The following is a 26,188-nucleotide window of genomic DNA, read 5'->3' on the forward strand; positions in this document are numbered from 1 at the left end:
TTATATTAGTATGTGAGGTCCGAATCCTGGATTCTTCTTCATCTTTGATGAGATGTAAAAAAAATAATATGAAAATAACTCCTGTAATTGGAGATAATCCAGATTTTGTGAACAAGTATTTAGACACACTCAAAATGTTGTATTTTTTTTCAGTTAGTCTGGGTGTTAGTGATGTGTGTTCCCTAAAATTTACAATACAGTGCACTTTGTAGTTTTACTATCCTTTTTTTAAATGGCTCTCTCTTTGGGAAGCAAAACGACAAAATATATCGTCGCGACCCCAACGCCACTTAAAACTTTTCCTTCACAAAATTTTTAACCCCACTTGGAACTTGAGTTCTCTCTTCCAATGACTCGATTCAAATAAATAAAACAACTCAACATCTTTCAAGTGTACACGTGGCATGAAAATGGTCGGGTTTGAGATGAATTGCATTCTCATGGTAGTCACAGACTTGAATTGGATAACCAAGGTTCTACTAAATCACAGCTGGAGTCCTGTTTTATAACAAAGATGATTCTTGAAGATATAAATGAAAAACTGCTGAAAAATAGTCATTTATATGAGAAGATCCCAAATTAAATAAATTTAAACAAATATCACCTTTGACCCGTCTTTGAGCCTGAAAACTTAAATTTAGAATCTAGATGTTAGAACATGTCGTAGTCGTACAGGAGAAAGTGACCCACCATCAAAACGTAACATGTTCAGGAGGGTCATTTAAGTCACTTTTTCTTGGCAAGGAAATAAACAACAATGCAGTTAGTAATTTTTAACAAGTCGATATATTATACTTCCAAGTTTAAAATCCTTTGGGATTTTTTCAGTGCAATATTAAGCTAGTAAGATATAAAATAGTCAATCATCACGTTTTTGTAAAACAATGCACTTGGTCACTTTCCCCTGTATGACTACGATTTATTTTTATCTACCTTACCTTTTTGTGACAACATGATTTTAAGTTTTGTACTGATATTTACTGGTGGAACTACATTTAGAACTATGTAGCTTTTTTCCACATTAATTTTATTTGATCAGCAACCGGGTTTTGTCACAACAAAATTATGTGACATCACCAGTCTGATGATGTTAGTTGTGACGAAACCCGGTCGCTGGTCAAAAAAAATACACGTGGAAAAAACTACATAGTTCTTATTTTATTCTGTAAAAATATAACTTAAACCCTTTTAATTAAATTTCTACATGGTCTCTTTTTACATCTACCACTTCTTAAAATCTATTGTGCCATCTATTACATATGTAATATCTATTACAAATATTTCATTCAAACCCTTATCCGCACCCCAATGGTGCATAGGGCACTGCATCATTTAAACGCAGTGTTATCTTAATCATAAACACAATGAAAGAAAGGCGATTAGCCCTCCGCTCCCGGTACCAGTCCAAGGTAATTTAAAAAAAATATATTTAAACTTTGTTTTACCATGTAAGTATTCGGCTCAACACAGGCCATGCCTAAAGAGCCGTAATACGTATAATAAATGTGTATATGAAATGAATATGTATATTGAATGTATCTATGTATTATGAAAATAAATAAATAAATAAATAAAATAAATAAATAAATATTGATAAATATAAGAGTAAAAAAATCACTTGTATTTATTTTACCCCCCGTGTGAATCGAACCCGGGACCTTCAGTACGGTAGCCGAGCGTGCTGACCATTACACTACGGAGGCGGATAGTTACAATGACAAATATACTTCACCAATTTCTCAACCGGTGGCACCACAATCAGCCATGTTTCTGAACCCTTCGAAGATCATACCTACATGTGGAAGATACTTACTTATATGCAGGTTTCAATATTTAATTTATTTAATTGCAATATATTTGTTAAATAATTATTATTAACAAAATTTTAAGTCCAAAACATAGAAACCATTTATAAAAAACCGCAATTTTTTAATTTCTAAAAGGTGACAAATATTTGAATAAAAAAAAGTTTATCTTCGAGATTCTAAAATGATTTTTCAACTCCGAAATGCAATACTAAGCAATTTCAACAAAACTTCTAATATTTGGGAATTAAATATTTCAATAAACTCCCTAAAGAAATAAAAAAATAGAAGATATGAAAATTCTAAAGGAAAAAATTAATGCTCATTACAAATAAATCTTGAAAAAAATATATAAAAAAAGACTATTATACCATCAATTATATACAACATTAAACCATGAGTCCCTTTCCAAGCACAAGAGCTCAATCTCTTTTATGGAGAGGCACAGCGAATCTAAAACTAAAAGTTAGCCATATGTATAAATGTTTAGAAAATGTATTTTATTATACTTATATTTTGTCCACCTCCGTGGTGTAATGGTCAGCGTGTTTAGCTACCGTGCTGGAGGTCCCGGGTTCGATTCTCAGGGGGGGAGGTGAAAATAAATATTTGTGATTCAACACTGTAATATTTATTTAATATTACCCTGGATTGGTTCCTGAAGCGCAAGAGTGATCACCTTGCCTTCATGTAAGTAATGATCAAGATAACACTGCGTCAATTTGATGCAGTGCCCTATGCACCATTAGGTGAGGATAAGGATTATAAAAAAATCATATTATACTTAAAAATGTAATTATATTAAATTTATTTTTTTTAAATTGGGCAGAATGGTGCACGTATAACATCCACAATAAGCCAATTGCCAGATTGTAAGACCCGGGATACTCAGATTTCCATCTTCTTTCATAATTTAATAAAATGCAGATAGATGTTTCATATTAACTTCCAATATTGATATTATGCGGAGAGTGAGTGTCTGTCATGATTAATAATAATATTGATAACATTGCACACACATTGCACTGTACGGCAAACCCCAAGACGATAGTGAGATGGATTAACAGTTGGGAATCGACATTGCAGGAGGCTAATCTCTCTTAAAAAACAGACCACAAGACCTACACCAAGCAGAAGAAGAAGAAGAATATTGATAAAAAAAGTCAATAAAAAATTAAAAATATACGCATTTGAAAATTATTATCATTATTGCAGAAAGATGGTATCAAAAGATAGAGTGCTAAGTGAAAATATTTTATAATTCATAACATGGTTTCTGTATTGAAGGGGGGTGGGTAGACGGTAAAGCAAGGGTGGCCAACCCGCGGCCCTCGGAGCATTTCACATATTTTTTCTTTATGTGTATATAAAACCACCAAAAGAACATTCCACCGTGCGTAGTTCATATCATATCCCATATATGAAAGTATTTCACTGTCGTGACAATTTCAAGACCCATATAATGGCATCAAGTAGTAAAGACGTTGGACCAAAGAAGAGAAGAGTAATAGAAGAACTGAGAAGTTTTCTGATTATTTTTTGTATTGCAATACTCTAATTTCATAAATATGTTTCATTCTCGTTTTCATTGTATCTTAAAAAAAAAAATATGTATACATAAATATATATATATATATATATATATATATATATATATATATATATATATATATATATATATATATATATATATATATATATATATATATATATATATATATATATATATATATATATATATATATATATATATATATATATATATATATATATATATATATATATATATATATATATATATATATATATATATATATATATATATATATATATATATATATATATATATATATATATATATATATATATATATATATATATGTTTGCTTAGAATAAAAAAAGAAATTTTGTTTTACGGCCCGGTGTAAAATGTTATTTCTCAAATCTGGCCCGGCTGCTGAAAAGGTTGGCTACCCATGCGGTAAAGGGTAGTTGGTTTGGCACACGGTACAAGGGTCTAGTAGTCACGTGTATACACTGTAAATCCGTCACGAATTTCCACAGTTTATCGCATTTTATATCAAAATATTAGATTTATTCCCGATTCCAATAAGGCAAACATACTATGTGGATATATTATATGATTTATGGATTCCTGTGGGAGACGACACGTGCCGATGGGATCTTTTGAGAGTAAAAATACGACACGGAACACCTTTATTCTCATCTTTTTATACGAGGTCAGATTTGGCTAACCTTCTTAATGGAGTCCATATTTAATAATATTTTTATTTCAGTTGTGAAAAAAATTAATTTAGGTGCATAAATTAAGTAGAAATCTATTTAAAAAAATCTATTTGAACACATACAATACGTATTATAAAGTAAAATAAATAAAAAGCACAAAGCTAGCTTCTTAGTTATCGATTTAATTGAAGTGAACCGCAAAGGATTGTTACTAAAAAGTAAGTGAATTAAAGATGAATTGAATCAGTGATTTAATTAATTTTATTTGAAATAAGGATTTATTTTTACAAAATAATCACTAAAATTTGTTGTTTATTGCGCTTCCTAAAATCATACTATGTTCATCTTCTTTTTCATGAGCCCTCTGTCCTCCACTGATGGATGTAGGTCTCTTCCTCTAGGATATAGACCAGAGGAAATGGAAAGAAGGGAAGAGGCCTAAACTCTACCATAAATAAATATAATAGTATAAACACATTTAACTGTACTTTTAATATGTAAAGTGCATACATCAAATTATAATCACAGTGAAAACTATATTTTCGTATTTATTTTTTAAAGCCTGACTATAGTCTGTTCACCTCTAGTATTTAAAAAAAATATATTTCTACTTCCAAATAAATAATGAAGTACCTAATATAACGAATAAAGAGAGAGTTTTCATATAAGAACTCAGTCAAATTCAATGTAAAATATGCCAATAGCACGAAAAATCAATAGCATGAGAAAAAGTGATAACATATTCGACAGAAATGAATAAACAAATCCATTCCCAGCCCCAAAAAATACCATATATCGCTCACTCCTTTCAAGAACGTCATAAATCAAAAATCGACAATTTTGAGTTGTGCATGTTTTCAGAATGTTCAGAAAATGTACTATATCCCAGTAAAAGAGGCATATTTTTAACTTAATATTTACCCGCTACAGGGTAGAAAGTGTTGTTATTGCATTTTGAAGAAAGGGTATTGTTTAATTATTTTTTTAAATATGCTAAATATTTTTCATATGGAGAAAAAACCTTCAGGTTTTACCTAAAAAGATCTGTTGCACAGAAAAAAGTTCAATAAGTGCCTTGATATTTATTTTTAAAACAGTGTATTATATTTTTAAACTTTAAAAACGTTCTCCTGAAAAATCTTGTTTTTTGATTTATGACGTTCTTGAAAGGAGTGAGCGATATGTAAAATAATAATTACAGTGAAAACTGTATTTTTGTATTTATTTCTTAAAGCCTGTCACAGTTGTTTTACCTCAAGTATTTCAAAAAATATTTCTACTGCCAAATAAATAATGTAGTATCGAATATAACGAATATAGAAAGAGTTTTCATTTGAGAGGTCACTCAAATTCAATGTAAATTATGCCAACAGCATGAAAAACCAATAGCATGAGAAAATGTGATAACATATTATTTTGAATCTTAATTGTAAACATGTATTCGACAGAAATGAATAAATAAATCCAGTCCCAGCCCTAAAAAATACCATATAAGTATATAAATAAAATATGTATTATCAAAAGACATTTATTGAATTTACAAGCAAAATAGATTATGCAGAAACAGGACAGAAAAATAACTAGTGCGATGTCACAATTATAATATCGGATTACTAGTAATTTGGTGATAGTGATTTACTCAATTTGTCAAAGAATTAATCCGTTGTTGTCCGTTCATGTTCACTGAAAAGCTGATTGGGTGACCACATAGTGCCTAACGATGTATGTGACGAATATCAAAAACAACGATCAACATCGGACAACTCATTTGACATTAAAATATATCGAATATAAAATCACACGAATACAGAGGTTCTACGGTATATTAAATTAGTTAATATATCGTGGGTTTACTGGTAAAAACGTTAACTCTAAAATCCTTATTTAAATAATCCCTGTTATAAGCTTTAAACCTGAAATACCTACTGTTAAACGAAAAGTTAAATTTACTTGTAAAACCATATGAATATATGTGTTTCAAACTAATAGGTATTTTGCCAATTTAAAAAGCATTGAAAACATTAACATTATTGGTTAGGAGTCGTAACAATCGGCGGGTATGTATGAGGAGATGCATGAACGTGGAAGAGGCGAAGAATGTTTGCAAGGACAGAGTGGTGTGGCGCTTTATTCTCTCTGCCTACCCCTGCGGAGAAGCGGCGTGATGGTTAGTTAGTTTTTTTTTTGAAAACATTATAATACTGCATCATTAGTTAAAATTGCATATTTTCGAGTTAACTTTTTTTGCCAGTATACATACTTACGATATTATCATATATTTTTACTAATTGGAGTGTCATGTATACTGTCAGTAATTGAATAAACGTTTAATTATTGAATGTTTCTACAATGTACACTCTAGCATAATTTGGAAAGAGTTCAAATACAAAAGGATTATTGCAATATATTATCAGCATAGTGATGGTTTTCTACTGAAAAGGATTATGAAAACATAGGTAGATTTAAAACATTAATTCGAAGATATTACTGGAACAATATGGCAAATTTTGTACCGAGGTTATTTCCAATAAGTTATAATTCCGAACTAAATCTTACCTAAGCTGCAATATGCTGCAATGGAGATAGAACGAAATAAGAATGGCGTAACCACTAACCAATCAGAGAGCTTGGATATTATCCAGGCTTAAGAGCCTATATGAATCCCATGTATATGTATAATGTATATGGAATTACCCTGGAAAAAAGATGATAAATAAAGGAAATTCCTTTATCTAGAAATATACGATGCTTAAGTATAATGCAATTTTACGGATATGAGAAGTCTTGGTAATAAAATATCAAAAAGCATACACGGTGTCTCAGTGAACATGTGAAATGCACTGCTTGTCCTCACATAACCAAATACTTATTGGTGTTTTGTACATCGGTGTACAGGTAGGTATTGACCTGTTATTGAATTTTAACCTGTCTGGGAGTGACTGAGCTTTTGTTAATATCTTTGCACTGTTCCGTGTCTGTCTGTTGTGCTGGTGATGTGGAGACGTCTGTATCAGCCAACGTCGGGTTGGAATAGTATGTAGCTGATTAACTGAACTAACTAACTACTTATCCCTTTCACTGCCTATGTACAACGGGGTACTTTTAGAAAAATTGGTGGTGGATTTCCAAACCTGTATTTATGTATTTAGATTGGCGGTGACAGGGATATTGAAAGCTTTTAAATGTCAATTCACACTAAAATAGGGATAAAATTTAGTTTCACATTTTCAATAAATTTCAACATTGCAGACTTATTTAATAAACAATTATTTTTGGAGTGAAATGCACTGCCAACAATTTTAGTCGCTGCCCGCCTCTGTTAATAAATAACACGTGTACCATATTGCATATAATATTTATATGGACTATTGTGCACATGCCTCCTAGATGCTAGAATCAGGATCCCAAGGTTGATAACCTTATTTTCATGGGGCTGACGTTGTAAACACATACGTCTGTCTAATGCGGTACCCTATACATCATTTCGTGTGGGTAGGGATCAGTACCTACATGTTAACGTCGAAACAAGAATATTGTTAAAACCCTGATTTCCCCAGTGAAAACATTTTACTATTTTCATTTTCAATTTAAAGTTTTATAAACTGCATGTAATATTTTCAGTTTTTAAATGAAAATGCAGAGATTGAATTGACTTTGAATAATGATTACAAGTTTCATTGTTGAGTTTATTAATAAAAAATACTACTTTTTAAGCGAACTAAGCTGATTTTTTATTTTTTTTACCTATTGATGCTGTGTTTACATTAATAAAATCGAAGGTGGTATTTTACAGATGTTTTATTTTTGTATTATACAGATGATTATGTTACTTATTATTTAAAAAAATATATAATTCATGTTCCCTGTTTTGAATTTTCTAGAAGCCATATCACATTCGCAGTCACAGTTCAATTTATAAGCATCCCAAGGACACATATTTAAATCTAGACCTGGCTTCACATACGGTGTTTGAAATGATGAGGAATGCATCGAATCACGTTTCACAAAAGATTTAAAAAAATTGTGGTATTTATGGTGGTAAGTACAAATTAAATTTAAAATTGATTTGCCACAAACTGACTGCCAAATCAATTAATGAAAATATTATAGGTGTTTTAGTTAAAGATGAAAATATCAAATGTTTTTTATTTTAATTGAAAAAATATTAAGTGCTGAGCATTCAATGGTACACGAGTATGCAAAGTGATCATTTCAGCCAGCCAAATAGACCTTAAGAAAAAGTAGTATTTTCTTAGTTATATATTTATTAAAAACCTTTTGGATTTTATTTATCAACTTATTTAAAAAAAAAACATATTCAAAGCTTTTTCTTTGCAGAGCCACCACCAAGCCACCTTGTGTGTCTTGTCGGTGAAGTTATTTTTACATACGTTTTTTTATTGTTTTTATCAACATACATATTTTAACCTAACACTATACACAAAAAAATTAAGAAATCTTTTTTTTTACAATTTTCATAGAATTAACTCTTGATCATTAACATATTCCTTAATTCCATTTACCTTTGTTCCATATTTTACTTTGACCTCTTACCACCGTCGGAAACAAATAAAAAATAATTTTAAACACTTTATTGATCTGTTCTTCTTTACCTAAAATACTTTTAAATAAATGAGAAGTTACAGTATTATCAAATACGACGAAAATTGTCAATAATCGATTCCTCGAATCGGCAAACATCTCTGTCCCTATTATTGTATGGACATTACGTATAATAGATTGAAAGTGCGTATACGCGTATAATGCCAACCCATCCTTACAGTACACATAGACACCCTTCAATCAAGTGCGACCGATAGATCTCCATACAAACCTGCCTCTCCTGTCACCTCTGAATTAAAGTCCTTTAGTGACAGGGGTCTCGAGTAATCCCAGGGGTTCTACGGGAATCTAAATTATGGCCCCGTACGTTATTGGCGGGAAATACGCAGACAATCAATACCAGCATTTACATACATTAATACGTTAACCGTTACGCTTATCCATTCCCGCGCCATAAGCGTTATTATGTTCTTCTTCTAATCCTTATCTGCACCCAATGGTGCATAAAGCACTGCATCATATAAGAGCAGTGTTATTTCGATAGGGTAGAGAGCCTAAACATATTGTAAACCAAGCGATCGCCGTGGATCTTTCTCGAAAGACATCTAGTGGAAAACAAAAAAAAAAACATGGATGCTACAGAAAGATAACATGGTTCGAAGGCATGACCTAGGTGACGTTGTATATGATAGAAGGACATACAACCTGAGGACGAGGAGAGCTGACCCTAACGGTCTACAAAGACGATAAGTTGGGATGGAGCAAGGAAGAAGAAGATTGGAGTGAGAAATCACTTTTTTTCATTTGACCCCCCTGGGAAACGAAATCGGGACCTACAGTACGGCAGCCGAGCGTGTTGGCCTTTACACTACAGAGTTACACTACAGCGTAATTATAAGGTATATTTATAAAAAAATCAACGCTCGAGATGAATTTTGAATTTCTTCTTCTTCTTATAACCCTTGTTCGCACTAAATGGTGTATAGAGCACAGCATGGTTCATAAACAGTGTTATCTTGATAGTTCTATACATTAAGGAAAGATGATTGGACTGGTGATCATTAAGTCACTTACCGATTGCTTTAAAGTTTAACACAACATTCGAATACACGCGTATCTTAAAAAAATACCTGTATGGCAGCGCCATCTATAAGACGCACAGAAACAAACTCATTACTTATTATTGATCGAAGCGGATAACGTAGTTTTTAACAGCTGCTGTCTTTTAGCATTTTCAATGTTTTCGATTATGATATAATAAAAATAGTGAAGTATTTTACATTGATACCATAAAACAAGCTAGGACACAAAATGCCGATCCGTCTTTAATGGAATGCTTGTTGACGACAGTCAACAGTCCTGCTTCTCCTGAGGAGTTTTACGTAGTTTTTTTCACAGCAATGAGCAAGTTATGATTTCCTGATTGGCCCACACTAGTTTATACTTCCTGTTCCCAATACAGACTTAAGTAAACATGTTCCTAGCTAGAAGAAACAAAAACTTACAAATTGATATTTAACATTGTACTTAATAAGCAAGACAAGTAATAAATGCATCTCCCACACAACATTTTTGATTGCTTTGTTGTTTCATAGATTTTGTAATATCCTCATTGCTTATCCCTTTCCGGTCCTATGTCGAATGTCATTCGACATTTTTTTTCTTCATCGGTTTAGTGTTAAAATACAAGCAAACATATTTTTTTTCCTCCTTCGTATTTATTGTGCGGCATACTGAGACGAGGATTCAATGATTTGTATAAACACTAGAATGTGTAACTTTCTACCTGAGAATGATGCAAAACGTTTGCTTGGGGGCTGGCTCGGTACCCGTCACTCGGATGTCCGGCTACCGGCATCAGTTACACTCGACCCGTGCGCATGTGAGCAGCAGTGATGACGATTCCATCCACAATAGCCCACGTGTTTGGAAAAATGTTACGCTCAACGAAAAATTCCTGGTGGTAGGAAAGAAACCCGATACATTTGCGTCACTTACGAGAGAAAGCCCGGCCTTTGCATCGGTGACTGTTTTCACCGATATCAAATATTAGATGTCTATAAAATGTAATAATAAGAGACAAGATTGTATACATTCAAAATAAAAATAAAATTTTAACACAAGTGTAGTTTTATTAAAAAAAACATGGGGTGTATTGTTTTACCCTGTAATGCTGTAAATCTATTGTGGACCTGATGCAATTTTTCAAAATTTTTTTATGGACCGGAAAGGGTTAAAAAGCACTGTAAAATGAAACATACTGGAAATTTGTGATTTACATTTCTTCTATTATCCATGTTACCAGACTGAGCCGCAGCAATACGTAGCTGGATACAGCTTGTATATAATAAATGAAATGGAAAAGAAAACATATTTGAAAGATAAGTGGAATTCGTATCCCACATCAATCTTCTGTTTCCGCCTTTTAAGTGCTGTGAATATTTAGTCATCCCTTAATCCGACGGGAGCCTATTATAAGAATAGTGCCTTGGTGCCTGGAATAGATTCACAAAACGATGCCACAAGGTTGTTTTTTGGTTTTGTTTAAGCAAAGATTTATGAATCCTATTTTTATACAAATCCGCCTCCGTAGTGTAATGGTTAGTACGCTCGGCTACCGTTCTGGAGGTCCCGGGTTCGATTCCCAGGGGGGTCAGATAAATATAAGTGATTTTTTTCACTCTAATATTTATTCAATATTACCCTGGACTGGTACCTGAAGCGGAGGGCTGATCACCCTTCCTTCATGTGTAAACGATCAAGATAACACTGCGTTTATATGACGCAGTGCCCTATGCATCATTGGGGTGCGGATAAGGGTTTTTTTTTATTTTATTTTTTATTTTTTAATTTTTTAATTTTTTATATATTTTTTTTATACAAAATTATCTCGTAAAAATAATTCGACGAAGGAGAAAAAAAGGTTTGTGATTGAAAAAAATCAAATAAAAAATATTTGGGTTATGATGATATTATCAAATTTGTATTTCTTGGTAGAGTGAGAATCGATCCACTTATGTTTTGAATATTGAATGCATTAACTTTGTGGATCATATTGATATATTATTTCGAGAAATTAAAATACTTTGCGTTTTGATCCACTCACATTTTTATTTACCAACTAGTTTCGGCAACAACCTGTTGCCTTCTTCAGGGTTTAATTTATGACTGAATTATTATTAAATATTAAAGCCTGAAGAGGGTAACAGGTTGTTGCCGAAACTAGTTGGTTAATAAAAATGTGAGTGGATCAAAACACAAAGTCTTTTAATTTCTCGAAATAATATGATCCACTTATCTCCGACTCGAATTACATGTTGAATTATTTGGTTTTATTTACCATAGATGAAATATTTGTATTAAAAAAGTAATAAAGTGAAAAAAGTTTGGCGTAATAAAAAGATTTTCTCTACTTTTAAATTGATGTATCAACATCATTTAAAACAATTTTTTATTTATTTATAATGATTTTAAAATAACGTTTTAATTTAATTATAAAATTTTTAACACTCGTCTAAAATTAAATAGCAATTAAAAATGACTTCTAGGTGCCTTCTAGCATATAAAATACGTAATTCGATGAAGAATCTCACATATATTTACTTATTTATTTTTTTACAAAAATGTTAATAAAATTAGTATATAGCCACTCACCGAGATTTTCACGTCTACCGGTTTCGAGACGTACCCGTTTCTTCGTCAGGACAATCACTAACACAGCATGCAAACAATACTACCCTTCACCACCATAGCACCATTTACACACTCAAAACTACACAAAATGTCTAACACATGTGATTTTTGGTCGACCCGAAGACCAACATGCACTATAGTTTTCAATACAGACATGCGTTACGAGCCGAGGTTAAACGTGCATAAAATTAGACCTGTAATCGAATCAACTTATATACTCGTAGGATGAAAGGAGTGGGCGGGGTTCGAATTGGATATTGACGAGTCGTGTTTAACCGATGTCGAATCAAACAATGGACTAAATGTAAAATTTATTTGGTTGTTAATTAGAGGAATATTATTTTTAAGTGCTTTCCTAACATAAAAAATCTCCATATTATTTAGTTTTAACCCTTTATTATTAGTGTTTAATATTTTTACTCCCGTGTCTTTTTTGAAGACGTGATTTGATTCTATACATATATTTAATTTCACAAAGTTTTATTCGTTACTGCAGTTGGTATTTTACATTGAACTCATATACAGCTCTCCGAAATTAGAGTAATGTGGTTGTCAATTGTGGGTAGAATAGTAAATTTTCCAGTGTATAAAATGATTAATAAAAGCCGATTATGACGGATCGTAATTTTGGAAATGATATCCATTTTGAGATATTAATAAAAATATTTTTCAATTATTGTTTTTATATTAAACAGGCAGATTTAACTTCATAAGTTGATGTTATATATTCTGTATATTAAAAGCATTGATAACTTTGAGGTATGGTTATATAACACTCTCCTTATCATTCATCGTTCACTTTTAAAGTGGTATTACACAAAGTGAACGATGAATGATAAGGAGAATATAAGTGTAATTTGTTAAGATTTTTTCTTGAAATCTCGTTTTTAATATGCATATTTATATTTCTACATTCAATATAAATAAAATAATTTTTCATTAATGTCGTTGTTTGAATCTTTTGAAACATGTAACGGGAATATTAGACCTACAAAATTTTGCAGAGAATTTTAAATTTTTGACGTAGGATAATCCCAGTAACCACCCTTATGACACGAACGGATTCATTTCATACTGACACTTATAATATTCACATACAAGCGTAGGTTGTCAAAGATTACCCCGGATGGTTTGTTGGCATTTCGAAAAGCAAACAGCGATTTGAAACTCGAAACTAGGGTATTGGGTGGACAAATTTATGGTGGGTGTCGGAACTGCTTTGATTACGTGTCACATGACCCCCCATAGATGGTCATTACACTGCAGCAAAACTGTGATCAGGCACAATAATTATGAAATAATGAGGGCGTTTATTCCCAAATATGGTGACATAAAACACATAATTAATAATATACATACATATATCCATTAATCACAATTTTGATTCACTCGATCACATTCAGGGGCGTTTTACGAGTACGTATTCATGTAGCTAGAGTAAAACCTCGATATAACGGACCTCTATTTAACGAACATCGCATATAACGGATAAAAAATCCGGTCACATGTAAAAAAAATCAAAACGTCCTGTTTATATTATATTACATGTTCATGCTTAAATTCATGTTTTATTTATTGTTTCGGCTTTCATTTTGTAGTAAGACATGATGAATTTTAAATTTAAATAATTGTTTTACGTTTTGCTTTAATTTCAAGTGTCACCCGATGTAAACAATTTTTAGGGGCCATGATAATAAGATGAACAGAATTTTGTTTGTGTTTTATATTGTTTATTATTTTTTTATCTAAATAGTGTTTCAATTTAATTTGTTTATTTAAACCTATTTTTATAAAACGAACTTTCAGTTTTAACCACCTCACCCAAATAGTCCGTTACATCAAGGTTTCACTGAATTGTATATAAACTGAGTAATATATATATATATATATATATGGATACAGGGTCCTCATGAAGTTATGCCCACACTTCACTGACTCCGTTCAAGAACGTCATAAATAAAAAAACTTGATTTTTCAGGAGAACGTTTTTAAAGTTTAAAAATAAAACACAATGTATTAAAAATAAATATCAAGCCACTTATTGATCTTTTTACTGTGCAACAGATCTTTTGAGGTAAAACCTGAAGGTTTTTTCTCCATTTTAAAAATATATAATATATTTAAAAATATAATTAAACAATACCTTTTCTTCAAAATGCAAAACCATTATTTTCTGCCCTATATCAGCTAAATATTAAATTAAAAATATGCCTCTTTTGCTGGGATATAGTACATTTTCTGGGCATTCCGAAAACATATGTGACGTCAATTTTCAGTTGTGAAAACATTCACAACTGAAAATTGACGTTTTTTTATTTATGACGTTCTTGAAAGGAGTGAGCGACTTGTAGCCCGAGTGGTGTCAATTTGCTTTAGCATACGTACCACACTGAAATTAACTAACTAATTAACCATCATGCAGCTTTCTACAGGGGTGGGCAGAGAGAATAGAACGCCACACTGCTCTGCCTTTTCATACCACGTTGGGATTGGCTAATATGAAATAAAGTAGCAGTCTTCCAAGATAGGCTGATAAAAAGCTATAAACATGTCGTAAAACTGCTTGTGTGTGCAGCGTGTAACTTAACTGTTACCATTATCTTTTTTTTAATTGTGTTATATCAGATGCTGCAGATGACATATTGTATCAATATTTTTTTTTGTATAAAAGAAGAAGATAGAAGTCTGAGTATATCAGGGCTTAACACTTAGTATTATGGCTGGTTCAAGTGATCACTTTATACACTTGTGTAAAGTTCACCGTTTTATCCATTATTTAACATATTTGCATTAAATTTTGAAACCTTTATATATGCATAGGTCTTGGTACCTTCTATATGCGGGTATCATTTTTCTTGTTGATATATTTGATTTTGTGGTTAACGCTTATAATGCTAGTTCATTTTATGCTAGCAACAGCAAAATTTAACTGGGTGACTTCATAAAAATAGCATAACATGAATATTACATTATGATGGATAAAAGACCACGGACGAGATGAAATGAAAAATATAAAAATAAAAATAAAAGAGCAAGAAAAATTAACATCATTATTCATTCGACAACAAGCACAATGTAATGGAAGTTTCGTAGTAAATATTTACTTTGAGACAATTATTTTGATGTCCGCATTCGGAAATGACGCAGTCGAAATGTCATCGTATGAATGTACGTACATACTTAGGTAGAGATCGCGAACCACGAAATAATGGTGGACACAGGATATTGCGTTTGCAAGTCAGGGGTGTTAAATTTACTATTGAATATTTGTACAATAAATACTTTGAAGTATGTACTCGTATAGATTAAAAATTGTGTCGCAAAGTTCAGATTTCAGATGTAACATAAACCGCATAAAAAATCTTAAAACATATTTTTGTCGTAAAATTGTCATGTATTAAATTACAAAAAAACACTCCATTCCTATTTTAGTAAGAAAAAAATAAGATATCTTTTTATATAAAGAATTTTAAAAACATGGTAATTAAAATATACATTTCATAACACAAATAAGAGTAATCTGAAACCAGTTACAATATCATGTTTATAACATACATTCAACCAAAAATTCTGTTTACTAATAAACTATATAATTAACTAACAATAAAGCCTTTTCCTCTTTGGGATATGTAGAGAGGATAGAACTCCACCATACTCTGAATAGGAATTAGAATAATGTTCAGTAGTTTCAAATAGAATTTTCTAATCGCGTGTATAACTTAAGAGAGAAAAAAAAACACAACTGATACATGCAACCTATAGGATTCATTATTAAGAAAAAAATTAATGTTTAAAAAAAAAAAAAATTTTAATGTTTGTATATTTTAACAATATTAGAATTTAATGAAGATGAAAAATTTACGCATTTATCTGAAAAAATTGTCAGTTTTAGTAAAATATATAATAAATTAATATATAAAATAAAATACTTTTATAATAACACTTTTAAAAAAATATTAATGTAAAAACGACCAGTTTACATAAATGCAGTTAGTCATTTTCAACAAGTCCATATTATACTTCCAAGTTTATAATCCTTCGGGATTTTTTTCAAGGCAATATTAAGCTAGTAAGATATCAAATAGTCAATGATCACGTTTTTGTACAAAATGCACTTGGTCACTTTCTCCTGCATGACTATGATATGTAGATACGTATAAGATTGAGTGAATAATTTCTTTTGATCAAAAAATCACCAAATCAAGTAAGCGTTATAATAATAATTTAATATCTTTAAAAATGATAAATTTACATAAAACAAGGCTTTGCCCAGTTCTCGTCGACTAATGCAATAGGCGTGTTAAAAAAATTCCAAGTATAAATCCCAGATATCTTTTACTAAGATATTATTTCAAGATGATTTCCAATCTTTTCCAACGCCAGTTTTCTAAAAAGAGGTGAATATGTAATTCAACTGGCTTTACCTACTAATTCAAATATCTCTGTGCCCTGCATAGTTCGATGCACTTCTTGATTATGTGCATTGCACAGAGTACAATGGATTGTCCTGCATTGTTCGCAAACCGAGGAATTGATTGGTATGATAAAGTGATTTGGTTCATGTGTATTCGGGCGATGGAATTTTGCGGCTTTTTTAGAAAACCCACAGAGTCCCATTTACAACTCGGACCACAAATTGCATAATTTATTCCAATCTAAGCTAAAAAATTGTCACAGAAAACACACTGGATGTTTTTGGCGATGCGTTGATTTAAGAAAACCTTAAGTATCATAAAAAGTATTAAAATTTATAATCGAATACATAAATAGATATTATTTCTGACATGTTAAAGTTGTGATTTATTTACACATGTAATAAATGTTTTGCATAATAACATAAATTGTTTAAGAAAAATATATTTTTCCCGTATATTACAAAGTTTATCCATTTCGACTTATTTGATATGTTATTTTTATTTCATGTTGTATAAACAAAAATGTATTTCCTTAATCATTTATGTTTTAGCTTTCACAGAAATCCACATTACCCACTGAAATACCCACCATTATATGTACACCTAGATCTAATAATATTTAATAATAGCCATTGTTAGTATATAAGGATACTATTTTTTGATATCTCATCAAAGATGAAGAAGAATATGGAAGTCTGGGCATTTACGGGGCTGACCACCGTCATAGGCTGGTTTAAGTGGTCACTTTACACATTTGTAACATTCACCAATTCTACCCATTATTGACAACCACACTGCTCAAATTCTCTCAAAGCCAGAAAATATCATCTTTATTTTTATTATTTAAGCTTATAATTTAACCAGTTAATTTAAAAATATTGTAAGTACAATATTTAAGGACATCTTGCAAATAATTTAGTCAGTTTAATAATGTCTTGAAAAGACGAAACGCGTCACATTATATGTATTATTATATTTGTGTTAATTAAAGTAGAATTCAGTCCAATTACCTTGTTTAATTTTTGAAAAACATATTACCCAAAAATAAAAATTACAAAGTATTTCCTTAACCCAAAATAGGACATATAAAATTTGAGTCTTTTGAGTATCGTGCTGTTTTTCTAAATTTCGCAAGGCTTAAAAAAGTAGAATTCAGTCCAAAAACCTTGTTTAATTTTGGATAATCACACTACCCAAAAATAAAAATAAAAAAGTATTTCCTTAACCCAAAATAGTACAAATAAAATTTAGTCTTTAAGTATTATGCTGTATTTCTAAATTTCGCAAGGGGTTGGTTTCGCATAAGGGGTGGTTTTGTTATATAAAAGTTCATCAATCTTTGTCTTTGCATTCTGTAAATTTATGATAAGATGGCCGTAGACACTACCCGCTGAGAGTGTCTAAAGAAGAGTAGGCGAAATCTTAATTAAAATCGAAACAAAAGGGTGTCGCTTCTGTTTGCAGAAAAGTAAACGGTTTTAACTCTTGACTTGAATAAAGCTCCAGGAAATTAGTCGCTGGAGGTGCTTTTACCTTTTTTCCGCGATTCTTAAAATAACTTGGCGGAATCCTTCGCTCACTCCATTTTAGGTGGAGGAATCACAATGTCAAAAGTGTGCTGTTTCATTAGCGGTTTTAAGAAACGTAAAACGTTAGCCATGTTTTGACTTTCGACAATTTTTAGCATACTAGAATTTTACGCCCTCTGAAGCAGACCAGCCAAATCAAATTTTACAATATTCGCCCCATTTCGAGTATGTCCAAAACTTGTTCACAAACATGAGTTTCTTGACTTATATTTTAACAGATATTTTAACATTTTTGACATCTCAACATAGATGAAAAAGAATATGGAAGCTTCATTAGATTAACGATATATGTAGGGGTTTCAAAATTCGAGTAGTGTAGTTGATCATGAGTAGAATGGTGAATGTTGATTCTCTTATCCAGACTATGGCAGGTCATGAGGCCTGTAAATACCCATACTTTAATATTATTCTTCATATTTATGTTGATGCTTTTTTTTAAACATTGTAAAGGGAAGTACGGGTACATACAAAGTGTACTTTATTATTATAATTATTAAACGAATGGCCTTTAAGACAATTTTGAATTTGAAATGCTTTGCTGCAGCTAGGAGAGAGAGAGAAAGAGAGAAAAAAAGAGAGAGGTAAGGGAGGAATGTATGAAAAATATATGAAAATATCCAGAACAATAGGAAATTTTATAATTTTTTTTCTTATAATTATTATGAGAATTGAATCAGGTTTGCTTAATATTTTACTTTACAAAAATATAAACGTCAGTCATTAGTAGTTAACCCGTAATTAACTTAAGTTTTTTTCACTGTTTCCTAAAGTTTTTACAATTATGTAAGTAATTAACACACGTGTCCTGAATTTAATAAGGTATATAGTAATAAAAAAACACTATTCAGTTTTAAAAAATGTATTTTTTACAATGTAATTCAATGATCCATTCAGGACACCTGTGTTAGTAACTCACATAATTGTTAAAACTTTTTGAAACAAAGTAGCTGACTTTTGTTAGCAAGGATTAACTTCTAATGACTGATGTTACGTTTACATTTTTGTAAACTCAAATATGTATTACGTAAACCTGTATTCAACATGGAACTGGGAATTAAAACAGTAATTCTTTATCGAAACGCTCATAACGAGCAATTAGAAGAATAGTCCGAACATCAAGAACGGTAAGCACTATTTTTCACTTTGAACGAGTTTGCGTTTCGCATAACGAACATTTTCCGGGAAATTTAACCCTTGCAAAGCCACTCCGTCGTATTCCTGCTTACCTATACTAGAGTACGAAGCATGATGGATGCGGCGATTTGTATGTGGAGCCTTGTACTTTTATTTTTTATGCATTCCCAACTAAATGCAGTGGCGCAACGGTTAGCAGGGGAGGGGGTTTTATTGATCAGCATCCCCGCATTTTTCCATTCGCGGCGATTATTTGGATTGCCGCCATATTGCCTGTTTGTCCAAACAGCCCCCTGTATCGGCTTACCCTTCCGCCGCCCCCCTCGCCCCCTCTGGCCCCCTCTAGCCCCGTCACCGCCCCCCGAGGCTGCAGTCATACAAAACCGGAACGAGTGCAGATTTGTAATGAAATGTTCGTTCGTTGCTCGATTTGTATGTGCACCGAATTAATTGGAATGATTTAAATATGTGCAGCAAACTAGGTGCCCGGTACTTGTGTAAATATATCGATACGTCATACGAATAATGTCGTACATATTACTCCTTTCAACAACGTCATATATAAAAAACTCGATTTTTCAGGAGATCGTTTTAAAAGTTTAAAAATATTATACAATGTTTTAAAAATAAATATCAAGCCACTCATTGAACTTAATACTGTGCAACAGATATTTTTAGGTAAAACCTGAATGTTTTTTCTCCATTTCAAAACTATTAATTTTTTTAATTATATTATACCTTTTCTTAAGAATACAAAAACATCACTTTCTGCCCTGTAGCGGGTAAATATTAAGTTAAAAATATGCCGCTTTTGCTGAGATACAGTACGTTTTCAGGGCATTCCGAAAACACTGAAAAAACTGAAAATTTACGATTTTTGATATATGACGTTCTTGAAAGAAGTGAGCGATATGTTGTGGGTAATGCTAGAATACCATATAAGTTTATCTGGGACCGATGGCGAGGGATATTCTTCTAACAGTAGTTAGAAATAGTGAGGGTGAGATAATCTTAAGAAAAAAAACTAAAAATGCATTTGTTTGGGAAATTTTCTCCTTCTCTTTATAAAACTCCTTTTCTTTATTTCAATCACAATTAACCGCCCTTAAGGTAGTATTTTACGAAAATGGCGCTTTGTAAATTATCCAAATTTATTATTATTATAACGTAAGTTTCCTTTATCAATGTCTGCCTCCATAGTGTAATGGTTAGCATGTTTAGCTACAGTTCTGGAGGTCCCGCGTTCGATTCCCAGGGGGGGGGGTCAAATAAATATAAGTGATTTTTTCACTATAATATTCATTCAATATTACCCTGAACTACCTGAAGCAGAAGGCTGATCACCTTTTCGTCATGTAATTACGATCAAAAATCACTGCGTTTATATGATGCAGTGCTCTGTGCACCGTCTGGTGCGAATAAGGCTTGAATGAGGATATAATCTTTGGAAAAAAACAAACTTTATTTAATCATTTCTGCTATCTCTTTTAAATTCAATCACAGTGGAGCGGCTTTGAGGAAGTATTCTACGAAAATGGAGCTTTAAAAATTATCCAAATTCATTAATATTATTTCGTAAGTTTCCTTTATAAATTTCGATATTTGTAAGAGGTAATATCGCAAATCAAATGATATCAGAATGTATCTGCCAAACCATTTTTATAGGTCAAATAATATATAAAGTTGAGCCGAAATTGATAAGCATTTCGAAAGATATTTCCAATTTCCAACTGAAGCCCGGAGAAGATCAATAAAAGTTTAGGATTGATTGAGAGTTTAACAAAATATTTTGCATTAGCGTACATTCCCGAGTGGACGTTTCGCTGACGGAAACAGCGCTATTTATGAATTTTAAACCATTACTCAATTTCACAGTTGATTTATAAATTCTTTATGTTTTGTGCCTCCAACCGAAAGCTTGTAAGAGTTTGCAAAATGACTTGTAATATGAGAAAAGCAATTTGTCGGAAGCGATTTTTTTTATGATGCCAACGCTCCACCGCTGCTCTGTCGGCGGGATATTAAATTTGTAAGGAAATATTTTATAATTAATTAGATTAACGTTGGCATTCACTCAATGAAAACAAAACACAACAGCGATGGATATTTGATCAGATATTTTGTTTTCAAATGGCTAAATAAGCTATTTCCGTCAAAATACTTGTAAACTGGAGATTTAAAATGGATAGCTTATTAATGATATTCCGAGTGTGTCAAAATTTTGTTCACAAATCTGTGTTTGTCCATTTAGGAGATATCTCAACTAAAATGAGGAAGTTTGGGTACTTGTAGGGTCACGACCTGTCATTGGCTGGTTTGAGTGACGTTTGTTTTAAAAACCTTAATCAGATTTTTTTATCAAAATACTAGCAGACTAAATATATTCACTGATCAACTCATTTACGATATTTTTGTGTCCATATCTTTGTTTGGTTTCAACAAATCAGAGTTCGTCCACATAGGAGTATTTATGTATATATTATAATATTTATGTATTTATTTTATATGGATTTCATTTATATATATATATATATATATATATATATATATATATATATATATATATATATATATAATATATTTATATATATATATATATATATATATATATATATATATATATATATATATATATATATATATATAAATATATTTATATATATATATATATATATATATATATATATATATATATATATATATATATATATATATATATATATATATATATATATATATATATATATATATAAATATATATATATATAAATGTATATATATATATAAATATATATATAATATATATATTTATATATATATATATATATATATATATATATATAAATATATATATATATATATATATATATATATATATATATATATATATATATATATATATATATATTTATATATATATATATATATATATATATATATATATATATATATATATATATATATATATATATATATATATATATATATATATATATATATATGTATATATATATATATATATATATATATATATATATATATATATATATATATATATATATATATATATATATATATATATATATATATGTATATATATATATATATATATATATATATATATATATATATATATATATATATATATATATATATATATATATATATATATATATATATATATATATATATATATATATATATATATATATATATATACATATATTTATTTATATATATATATATATATATATATATAAATATATATATATATATATATATATATATATATATATATATATATATATATATACATATATATACATATATATATATACATATATATATATATATATATATATATATATATATATATATATATATATATATATATATATACATATATATACATATATATATATACATATATATATATATATATATATATATATATATATATATATATATATATATATATATATTTTTTTTTTTTTTTATATTGATATGTACACAAACATGAAGAAGGCCATGGAAGTCTGCGTGTTTACAGAGCTTACGACCTTCATAAGCTGGTTTGAGTGATCAATTTATACGTTTGTTGTAAAAGCCTAAATAAACCATTTTCTTTAGGAAAATACTTGCAGACTGGATAATTCGGATATTAATAACTTATGTGTAATATTTTGAGTGTGTCCCAATCTTTGTTCGCAAAATTTGGGTTTTTTCACCGTTTTACTATGCCATGGTTTGAGGGCTTACGACCGTCATAGACTGGTTAAAGTGATCACTTAAAACAGGAGTAACATTCACCATTCTATCCGTGATTGACAACGGCACTATTCAAATTTCAGAAGATATATTATTTATCTTTCAATTTATACATTCTTATGCTCGTTTACAAATGATTTTGACTCTTGCATACAAAATACACTGATTTGATAAAAAAATAATATCAGAAGAGATGTAGAAAGGAAAGAATAATAACAATAGTAATTGAATGTAATTAAGAATTTTGAGAGTCGAAAAAAATACTGGTACCCTTAATTTCACTTTGAAATATTATTTACACATAAACATACATATGTACTTGTATAAATTGATGTAAGTTTATATATGATTGAAAACAAAATGCTACTTACATTTTTCGGGAGGCGTTGATTGCAATTTGAGCACCTTGCGGTATTCCTTGGTCGAGTTTTCTCGCCTCCAGACAGGAAACCCGGAAACCGGAATCTTTCCTTGCGGAAGAAAAGGTGTGTGTTTCCGGTCGACTTCTGTTTCCCTTGGATCGCTTCCGATGATTGCTTTTCGATTGAAATGTCGACACATACATGGCGGAAATGGCTGAAAAGAAAACAAACAGATAATGTACAGGCTGTAGTGACGGGTATCGTGAGATTTCACTACGCATCACTGCGGATAAATCGCTGATATTTATTTATATATTCTTTTCGCTTCTCGCTTCACAGAGAATTTGTTATGTTAAGATTCAAATTAACTTTATTTTTAATAATTGATCCCAGCTTTTTGAATCTTTTAAAATTAATATCGGATATAAATACATTATAAGCGCCCTAGAAGATGTTTTTTTTTCACTATTACCTTTTCTTCATAATTAATATTGTTAGTTAAAAAATTAACTTTTTCTTCTAGTAAAAAATAAATTGTTTATTATTGAAATGCTTTATCTTAAGTTTTTGTATATTATCTATGGTAAAATTGTGTGTTTTATTGTTAACTATCTGATCTGTTTCTTGAATGTTTTTCGCAGATACTTTGTGGCACATTTTTTAAACTGTATAAAATAAAACAACTTCTTTTTTGGGCGATTCCATTCGTAGCTCATAAGTTGTCATTTAGAGTTGACGTATTTGCTACGCTTTGCACAATAAAAACAGCATTTAAGAGTTTTTTAAATTATATTTTTTAAATCATATTTTCATATGGTGTACGAAGTGCGTGGAAGTTTTTGGTAAGGGAAGGGTAATCAACTATGAGTGTTTCAATGTTTTAGAATTTCGTATATAAATTCTGATGATGACAAGGTTCTTATCGAAACCGGTTGGATAAAGTGTACCAATAAAAAGTGGTTAAAACAAAGTTGGTTTATTTTATAAAGTTTTTTTGAACTATTATTCGTTGTATTATAAAAGTGGAAAAACATACTGTAATAAGATGTTCTTTCATTAAATGAAATGTTTTTTCACCAATAATTGACGCACAAAACTTCAAGTTCCTGATTGGCCTAAACTAGATTGATTTTTTTTTTAAGTTATAAGAAACAAAAATCCACAACATTATTCGTAAACCTTGTAATAATAAGCAAGGTAAATAATAAATGCAAAAAAAAAAATAAAAATTCAGAATGGTGATCGCAATACAAAAGTTTAAAGTGATCACTTAACCCAGTCAAATTCTAATGTTTAATACTTTAATTTATATTAATATCTTCTTAGTAGGCTGAATAATCCAGTGTCAGATTTATAAGTTACAAATAAATTACTTTTATTTCATTAATTGATTCGGCAATCACTTTGTGGTAAAATCTATCCATTTTTAATTAATGTATTACGTGGTAAATTCCACTTTTTCTTTAAATCTACTGTGACACGTATTTCGATGCATTCCGCATCATTTTCAAACACCGTATATGAAGCTAATTCTAAATTATAAAGTTGGGTTCTTGGGGCGTTGAAGGTTGTAGTGGGGGTAGTAGCTGTTTCTTATTTTATTTGTTTATTCAATTTTTATTTTTTATTCTTTATTCTTGTCACAGTAGATTTAAAAAAAAAGTGGTGTTTACTACGTAATACATTAATTAAAAATGGATAGATTTTAGTAATACAGAATAAATAACAATAAAAGATAAAGGTATTGGAAATATTATCTCACGAAAATGGCGCTATATAAATTGTGTAACCAATTGAAATGTAAACTGTTTTGTTAGTGTGAGATTTAAAGTAAACTATATTAGTACTGACAACCACTTTATCTGATTCTGACGTGAAAGGGGATGGTTTTGAATTAAGTCAATATTTCTAACAAGAGTATTAATGTATGTATAGAAATACAGAGATGTCTTGGAAGTTGAAAGTAAACAACAATTTTCCATTTACTGGGTAAATAAGCGGAGTTGAATTTTTCCTCACCGCCTTAAGATCGATGTAAACATTATTCAATTTCATTTCTCGTTCAAAAAGCTTCGAGAATTTTACTCTGTCACGTTTTCTACCCACAACCCTATTAAATACCCATCATTTTTATCTTACTTATTTTCACTACCCACCCATTTTACTCCGAGGAGTTTCTTTAAGTATTTGATTTCCTTCTGCCTTGAGGAATTATATTGTAATGGAATATAAATATAAACCAATTTTCAGATACAAAATGAAAGATGAGTTCTTATGATAAGAGGTTCACGAGTAGGTACATGACAAAAAATAAAAATATCGCGTTTAAAGCGTTCCTTAAATGTAAATGTGATATTTATTCAAAAGTTTTTTTGTACATTAAAAGCATTGTTAACTTTGTGGTATGGTAATATAATACTCTCTTTATCAATCGTCGTTCACTTTGTGTAATACTCACAACTCAAAAATGTTGCTTCATGAGTACCTACCAGTTTCGGAATAACCATTCCATCATCAGATTAAAATATTTTCTTAGATGGTACTTGCATTTATTATTTATTAACCTTGCTTATTCTGTATAAAGTAAAAAGATAATTGATTGGATTTTTATT

The 26,188-nt window shown here is 30.2% G+C and overlaps 1 protein-coding gene across 1 annotated transcript in view; it reads right to left on the bottom strand.

Moving 5' to 3' along the window:
* Positions 1-26,188, bottom strand: part of LOC148307853 (cell adhesion molecule Dscam2-like) — a 196,539-nt gene that overhangs the window by 57,030 nt on the left and 113,321 nt on the right. The window contains exon 6 of the mRNA XM_088262768.1: positions 23,586-23,790. Within this exon, the coding sequence (XP_088118894.1) occupies positions 23,586-23,790 (205 nt within the window). The remainder of the gene's footprint in view (positions 1-23,585; positions 23,791-26,188) is intronic.

Source organism: Brachycentrus maculatus, unplaced genomic scaffold (assembly GCF_059751285.1).
Source record: "Brachycentrus maculatus isolate JH-2025_06_01 unplaced genomic scaffold, ASM5975128v1 h1tg000188l, whole genome shotgun sequence".
Classification (NCBI taxonomy): domain Eukaryota; kingdom Metazoa; phylum Arthropoda; class Insecta; order Trichoptera; family Brachycentridae; genus Brachycentrus; species Brachycentrus maculatus.